At 62.4% G+C, this 7,959-nt stretch overlaps 1 protein-coding gene across 1 annotated transcript; it reads left to right on the forward strand.

Moving 5' to 3' along the window:
• Nucleotides 1-234: 234 nt before the first annotated feature.
• Nucleotides 235-5,911, forward strand: F7 (coagulation factor VII). The gene is made up of 8 exons (XM_010952332.3): nucleotides 235-373; nucleotides 1,348-1,508; nucleotides 2,529-2,553; nucleotides 2,627-2,740; nucleotides 3,302-3,442; nucleotides 4,339-4,448; nucleotides 4,643-4,766; nucleotides 5,242-5,911. The coding sequence occupies exons 1-8, from the start codon at nucleotides 304-306 to the stop codon at nucleotides 5,835-5,837; spliced, it is 1,341 nt and encodes a 446-aa protein (XP_010950634.1). The 5' UTR covers nucleotides 235-303; the 3' UTR covers nucleotides 5,838-5,911.
• Nucleotides 5,912-7,959: the final 2,048 nt, after the last annotated feature.

Here is a 7,959-nt window from a genome sequence, read left to right on the forward strand (position 1 = left end):
CTTACATTCACACCCAACCTGCTCTCCTGTCCCTGGTATTATCACTGCAGGGTCTGGCTTTTCATTTGTTTAATTCTGTCTCTTAACCTGCATTCCTAAGCCTGAGGCTGCATCTGAGTGCACGTGCCAGATGCAGCCCCATCCGTCCTTCTGTTCCCAATCCCCACCCAGCTCTGCACCTGGTGTGGGGATCCCACACTGGGTGTTGGGAGGTGAGGCCTCCTCCCCCACCCCCTCAGCTCTGAGAACTTTGCCCCGCTCCCGCCCCGTGTCAGCAGCCCAGCCGACACCAAGGGCCTCACCATGGCCTCCCAGCACCGGGGGCTGGCCCTCTTCGGCCTTCTGCTCAGCCTGCAGGGGTCTCTGGCGGCAGGTAGGTGGAGGAGGCTTCCCAACCCAGAGGCAGGCAGCCAGGTCCCCCCAACCTGGCCCACATAGCTGTCACACCCAGTCATCTGGAGGGTTTGCCGGCTGCTCAGCTGTGATCTTTCCAAAAAGCAGACAGTGCCCAGGCACTCAGAGTAAAGGCTTCGGTGGGACTGTTTTCCAGACTTCGGGGACCCCAGGGCGGGGGGGCGCTTTTCCAGCCACCGTGGGGCCCCGCCCAGGCAGCTGGACCAGCACACAGAACCTGGGGCTCAGAAGTGCCTCCCTCTCGCTCTGGTCTCTCAGCCTCTTGGTCAGCTGGTGCCAGGGACAGTGTGGGGACGCTGGGCTGCTCGGCTCTGCCACCAGGGCTGTGACTGCGCCCCTTGTGGTCGCTGGGAGGCCTGACTGGGGACTCAGGGAGAGCTAGAGCTCCCTAAGTGTCCTCATCGTGATTCCCCAGGGCCGAGTGGCAGCCGGGGTGGAAACCAAGGGCCCTAAAATCCGGTTCATGTTGTCCTCCAAATCCCACAGCCAAGCACTAGTCTGGGGTTAGAGTGACAGGGTCACCCATCCTGGTTTGCTGCTTGAGAAAGCCAGGGCTGCCCCTGGTCCTTCCTGTTTAATCATCTTTTTTCATCAATATCACATCTTCCTAAGCATCACCCTCCGTGACAGCATGGCATCAGCGTGCTTCAGACTAGTATCCCCTACAGCTCTCCTTGCAGCTGGGTCCTTGTGCGTGCCTTGGAGTAGCTCCTTAGGGTAAATTCCTACAAGTGACATGACCAGGTCGATAACTTAATATATTGTCTGATCCTCGCACACGAAGCTTCTGCAGCATTGCCTATTGGCAGCCCTGAGAAAGCTCTCCTATTTCGAGTCCAGCTAGGCTCTCAGACAGGAACCGTGACTCCCATTAACACTGGGCAGGACGGGGTGCGTGCGGGTGGCCAATGTCTTATGGGGTCCGTTTCTCAGTCTTCATCACCCAGGAGCAAGCCCACAGCATCCTGCACAGACAGAGGCGTGCCAACTCGCTCCTGGAGGAGCTGTGGCCGGGCTCCCTGGAGAGAGAGTGCAGGGAGGAGCTGTGCTCCTTCGAGGAAGCCAGGGAGATCTTCAAGAACCTGGAGAGGACGGTGAGCCTGCCCCGCAGGGGCGCCCTCTGCATGGTAGGGTATGTGGTCAGTGCGAGTCTGCAGGGGCTCGTGTCCGTGTGCGCGCTCCACACACAGGCAGCTCCAGCGCACATACATCCTCATTTCTGCATCAGAAATATAGTCTGATGGGTCCCCAAGGAAGTCCCCCCAGCCGTCCGTGCCTCGCAGAGGGGCTGCACTGGAGACACTGGCCAGGCCTCTCACTGCTGTGCCCACCGTGGGTGCCTCTTCAGGACACTTGAGTTGGGAAGCACCTGGGGAACCACTGCTTCCTCCCCTGCACTTGGGCCACACGGGTGGGCCGTCTCCCTCCACTTTCAGAAAGATGCGTATTTACACATCCTCTGAACTGTCCCCAGGGCTGTGGGGCAGGTGGTAGTGGGACAAGACCGCGTCTCACATCGCACTTGCAGGACACACACCTGACATAGGACACACTTGTCACGCTCGCAGGAAGCAGGGCTTTTGAAGATGGAGGCTGACAGGACCCTTCCCAGGAACACGGAGGGCGTCACCCCTCAGCTGTGTCTCACTTGGCTTTTCTAAACCTTTTCATCGGTTCTCACCTCGCTATATTCTCACAGCCCTGCGAGTTTTAGTTCACTTGACAAAGACGCTCCTCAGGAGTCACTTTTATTGCAGGCCAGAGTGCCCCTGCTTTCCTTCTCGACCTTTCTGGGGTCCGCGGCATCTGGACAGCCATCGACATCCGAGGAGGAAGGGGAGGCTCTAGGGGCATGAGTGTCTTGTCCAAGCTCACAGCCCGGGGGCGGAGATGGGGCTGGAACCTGGGTATTCCGACTTGGGAGAGGAGATGTGTGACCTCTGGTGGCCTTAGTGATAGGGGAGGGGGAACATGCTTCCCCAGAGGGACCCATCTCATCTCCAGAGAAGTCTGGCTGCCAGAGCCCAGCACAGGGGCCAGGCCCCAGCCCCCATCAGCCCAGCTGCCGGCTCCCTCCGCGGAGGCCGAGTCTCACGCGGCCTCTCCACCCCTAGAAGCAGTTCTGGATCTCATACAACGGTGAGTAGGGGAGCACCGTCTGCACCTGCCCGCCAGCCCGCCCCCATCACACTGACCCTGACCCACCGCACAGACGGGGACCAGTGCGCCTCGGGTCCCTGCCAGAACGGGGGCTCCTGCGAGGACCAGCTTCAGTCCTACGTCTGCTTCTGCCCCGAGGGTTTCGAGGGCCGGAACTGTGAGACAGGTGAGGGCTCTGGGGCTTCACGGGTCCTGGGGGCTGACAGCACCGGCTGGTCAGCGCAGGGCAGGGCTGGGCTCAGCTGGGTCCGGTGGTCTAGGTGACCCAGAAGGGCCCTCCACCCTAAGAGTCTGGGGCCTGGGGTCCAAGGTGCTAGTTCTCTCACCTGACCGCCCACCCCCTCGGGGCCCCCGGCACTGGGGACTCTGATGCCCCTGGAACCCAGGTGAGTCCTTGCACCTCTGTGGTGTCCACACATCCCATGGCCCAGGCAGTTGGGGAGCTCCGCCTCCCCACGTGCTGTTACAAACCATATATGCGGTCCACCTGCCAAATGTGACAGTTCCACCAAGTTCAGCCGCTAAGCTGTGCGGGTGTGGGAGCCCCAAACTCCAGGTCTGGACCTTCCGGATCAATCCACAGAGCAGGCAGTGCCAGGCCATCTCTGGAGCTAGCAGCTCAGTGCCACCTTTGTACAGGACACTGCCCCCACCCAGAGAAGGGTGGCCACCAGGCTGGCTTGCCCTGACTGGCGGAGGCCCCCTCAGCTGTCCCCTCCATCCTCAGACCAGAAGAGCCAGCTGATCTGCACAAATGACAACGGGGGCTGCGAGCAGTACTGCACTGACCACGCAGAGGCTGGGCGCTCCTGCTGGTGCCATGAGGGCTACGCACTCCAGGAGGACGGGGTGTCCTGTGTGCCCACAGGTAACGGGTCCTCGGGAACCAGGCTCTAGGGCGGTGTGTGCACTTCCACTTCTGATCGTCCTGCCCTGCCACACGTCCCCTCATTGGCCAGATGGGGAGGGAGACATGGCATCACTGAGCATCCCCAGGCACCGGCACCGTGTGCTCTGGGAGGTGGGGAGAGAGGCCCAGGTGGAGGCGGCTGTCCCTCCCCAACCCCGAGAGCAGGGAGGGCAGTGGTGCGCAGGGCAGAGCCCAGGGAGCGGCCTCCGGGGTGCGCCGGGCCCCTGCCCATCTGGGCAGCTCTCTGCCAGCCCACCTCCACTCCTACGCCAGGCGCTAGATCACCATACCCAGTGTCTACTGACCACAGCACGAGTCTGGATTCCACATCTTGTCAAAGGCAAGTGCTTTTATGAAAATGGAAAATTCCTCCAAACCAACCTCAAATGAAAAGGGCTGCAGCCCGGAGGCTGGGGCCCCCAGCTCTGTGTCCCCCCAGCTCTGTGTCCCCTCAGCTCTGTGTCTCCCCAGAGGCGGGGTACCCAGCCTTGTCTAAAGGCCTGAAATTCAGTTGCTGCCCCGAAATGCTTTCTTTTCCAGCCCAGGGGCTTTCTTGGAGCAGGAGGGAAACTGAGAGCGGGTCAGAGAGCAGCACGATGGTCTGAATGCCAGTCGCCTCACACAGCATCCCTTACACCTCTAGTGACACAGAGGTGGCACGTCTCCCCGGAAGGAGGAGCAGGACCCAGTTTCAGGAAGGGGACCTCTGTTCCTGCCAAACCAGCCCCTCTGCCGCTGCTCGCCAGGCAGCACCCCCAGGGCCTGCCCACGGCCCTGGCAGGAGCAGCGACACAGCCCCCTCTGGGGCCAGTCGCCACCCATGCCCACGTTTTGCTGACTTTTGTTTCACACAGTTGAGTATCCATGTGGGAAAATACCTGTTCTGGAGAAAAGAAACAACAGCAACCCCCAAGGAAGAATTGTGGGGGGCAAGGTCTGCCCCAAAGGGGAGTGTCCCTGGCAGGTGAGGCTCCAGCTGTGCCTGGCCATCCAAGCCTGGGTGACCGCATGTCCAGCCCAGCATTTCCACCGTCCACCAGCCTTCCGCTCCCTTAGCTAGAACGGAGCCCCCACCCCTGGAGGGTGCACGGGAAAGGGGAGTCCCCGAGGAAGTGGTGGCGGTAACGCAACCTTCCACCGTCCGTGGTGCCCCGCCAGGCCATGCTGAAGCTGAACGGGGCACTGCTGTGTGGGGGAGCCCTGCTCGACGTCACCTGGGTGGTCTCTGCCGCCCACTGCTTTGACAGGATCCGGAACTGGAGGAACCTGACGGTGGTGCTCGGTAGGTTTTGGGGTTACCTCTTTCTGACAGGAGACGGTTCTTGAATGACAATGACTCAGGGCTTCGAACCACCAACTTCCACCACCAGGAGCAATCCCAGCACCCACAGGGCCCCGCTACAGCCGCTGCCCTCAGCTCTCTCCCCGCAAACCAAGTCATGGGTGACTGCTGTTCCTGTCTTGCTTGGGCCCAGAGCCCCGGGGGTGCCCCAGCCAGGGCTGCACTGCCTGGGCCTCTGCCTGGTGGGTTTATGGGATGACAAGGACCCCCGGGGGGCCAGGCAGGTCTCGAAGAAGCAGGGGACCAGGCCCGCCACCTCAGCTGCCTGGCCGACACCCCCTCACGTGCCCCCCAGGATCCAGATTCCACTACTCCCCACCTGACTCACACCCTTGCTGACCCACTAGCAGCCTGGGGTGGGACGCAGGGCTCTCCTGCCCCAAAGGAGGGGCCCAAGCAGGCAGTCTCCCCGCAGGCGAGCACGACCTTGGCCAGCGTGAGGGCGAGGAGCAGGAGCGGCAGATCGCTCAAGTCATCGTCCCCGACACGTACATACCGGGCAAGACAGACCACGACCTGGCCCTGCTCCGCCTGGAGCGGCCTGTGGCCCTCAGCGACCACGTGGTGCCCCTCTGCCTGCCCGAGAAGACCTTCTCCGAGCGGACACTGGCCTTCGTCCGCTTCTCGGCCGTCAGCGGCTGGGGCCAGCTCCTGGACCGTGGGGCCACGGCGCGCGTGCTCATGGCCATCCAGGTGCCCCGGCTCCTGACCCAGGACTGCCTGGAGCAGTCGCGCCGGAGGCTGGGGTCGCCTGCCCTCACAGACAACATGTTCTGCGCCGGCTACCTGGACGGCAGCAAGGACGCCTGCAAAGGGGACAGCGGGGGCCCGCACGCCACCCACTTCCGGGGCACGTGGTACCTGACGGGCGTTGTCAGCTGGGGTGAGGGCTGTGCGGCCGCTGGTCACTTCGGGGTGTACACCCGGGTCTCCCGCTACACGGCCTGGCTCCACCGGCTCATGGGCTCCCTGCTGCCCTCAGAGGGCCTCCTCCAAGCCCCGCTCCCCTAGCCCCACAGCCGCAGCCCCGGATCCCACTCCCTGCTCCGCAAATAAAGCTGCTGCACCCCTTCCCCAGGACCAAAGCCCGGAAATTCTCCTGTGGTTCTCGTGGAGGGGGAAGGGGAGGGAGGTGGAAACAGAGTTGGAGAGAGAGAGACAGAGACAGAGACAGACAGAGGATGGACAGAGCTGGAGACAGACAGAGACTCGCGGGAGACTCTGGGACAACCAGAGAGAAGAAGAGCCTTAGATCCAGAGCAGCCGTCGGGGAGGGAGACAGACGGCGAGAGTCAGGGCCAAGCCGCGGGGGGGGGAGCCCGGGGCCAGGAAGCGGCCGTCTCCCAAGGCACAGCGGCCATGCGCGTCCGCCCCCTCGGCGCCGTGAGCCGCTTCGCTTCCTCGTGCCATTCAGCGTTTCGCCTCCGGCTCAGACAGGCTGTTGGCCTCCCCCGCTCACTGCGGCGGGTGTCCTCCCAGGTCCGTTCTGGGTGAGCACCCTTCACCACAAAGCAGGCCTCGCGCTCTGATCACACAGGCTGAGCCCTGCGCTCCGGCGGCCCCTGCCTTCCCAGGTGGTTCAGACTCACTTCACAGAGATCCTGGGTTTGCCTTCGAGCCGGGCTCTCCTCCACGTTACCAACTTCGCAGAAACAAACCTTCTCCTGTGAGGCTGTTTCCAGATACCAGAGCTCGCAGTGGATCTGGGGCTGCACTCTCCCAGTCCCGGGGGCCTCTTCCTGCCAAGGCCCCAGTAAATGACGGTCCTCAAACAGAGGCAGAGGGACGCCCCACAAAATGCAGGTTCCCAGGTCGTGTCAGCTCCGTGGGATTGGGGAGGGCCCCTCAACTTACATCCTCAGCGTGTCCCTCAGGTGCCTGGGAAGGACAAGAACGAGCTCCCAGGGAGGGGATCCTGAACCCACCAGAATGCAGCCACGGTGGGGAGAGCAAACAGGTAGGCGCCTGCCTCCCTGGTACTCGCCTATCCCGTGCCTGGGACACCCCATGAGGGGCCAGACGTGCTCTGCTGGACTGTCCAGTGTGTCTCCCGTACAGTCGACCAGGGCTCCGCAAGCCCGATAACACTGAGCCCGAGCCACGCACCTGAGAGCCAAGTGTTACGAGGATACGCCCACCAGCACTCATCATTCTCGGCCACTTACAACCACAGTGCTCAGTGCTGGGACAGAGGCCATCTGACTCGCAGACCTCACGTACTCACACTCTGGGCCTCCACAGAAAAGGCCTGCTGCCCCAGTCGGGCGGTGACTTTTAGGGTTCTCACCAGTACACGCGTTGAGAGCCCTGACCCTGGGCAAACCTCTCTGGGCTCAGCCTGGCTCTGGCTCTGACCCTTGGCTGTGGTACTTACCTCCCTGCCCTTCGTGTCCTCATCGAGAAAACGGGAGCCAGTCAGGAAGAACATCCAGATGCCCCAGCCCACCAGCTCAGGCTGCAGACACTCGGTGAGGTGGGGGGGATTCTGCAACCACAACACCCAAGGGCTTGGGAGGCCGAGCCCAGTGAATCTCTCAGTTCTTCCATAAACAGAAGCTGGCTGGCGTCCTCTTCCTGGGAAGAAAAGGGGAGGGTGGAGTTGAAGGGGCCAAGCCAGTAGCCTTCCAGACCCACTCAGACCCCAATGGGGTCCTGGGTGGGCCGCAGGCTCTGCCTCACTTCCCCCACCTTGAAGCATGGTCAGCGCAGTGCAGGCCAGCAATGGCTCTCCTGCCCGGTCACCACCAGGTGCTCACTCGGAATCCAGTCTCTCCCCACAGGTTGAACGGTGCAGAGACCAGGCGAGACAGGCCCCGCGAACCAGCTGCAGGTTGTTGACCAGCCCTGGCACTGAACAGGAGCGTTTCAGGATGTCACTGACTCGCTCAGTCCGCTGGTGTTCACTGAGCACCTACTGTGTGCCAGATGCCCTGTAGGTGCTGGGGACAGAGCAGGAACAAGCCAAGTGACCACGGGCATCAGTCAGCTGTGGGGCAGTGTCAGGCCAGCTCCATCCTTGAGTCTCCCATCACCGCCCCTGCCTCTCCTGCGGTTCCCAGCCTTTTCCTCCAGGGCCTGGGGTTCAGCTGCCGAGCCCCAGGCTGCCAGGAAGCTCAGGCCCACACCTGACGCT

The sequence above is a fragment of the Camelus bactrianus genome, chromosome 14, assembly GCF_048773025.1.
Source record: "Camelus bactrianus isolate YW-2024 breed Bactrian camel chromosome 14, ASM4877302v1, whole genome shotgun sequence".
Lineage (NCBI taxonomy): Eukaryota > Metazoa > Chordata > Mammalia > Artiodactyla > Camelidae > Camelus > Camelus bactrianus.

Coding starts and splice junctions, on each gene's coding strand:
- F7 (XM_010952332.3), top strand. CDS start 304: ATGGCCTCCCAGCACCGGGGGCTGGCCCTCTTCGGCCTTCTGCTCAGC. Junction 2,741..3,301: donor GGGCCGGAACTGTGAGACAG/GTGAGGGCTCTG, acceptor CTCCATCCTCAG/ACCAGAAGAGCCAGCTGATC. Junction 4,767..5,241: donor GAACCTGACGGTGGTGCTCG/GTAGGTTTTGGG, acceptor GTCTCCCCGCAG/GCGAGCACGACCTTGGCCAG.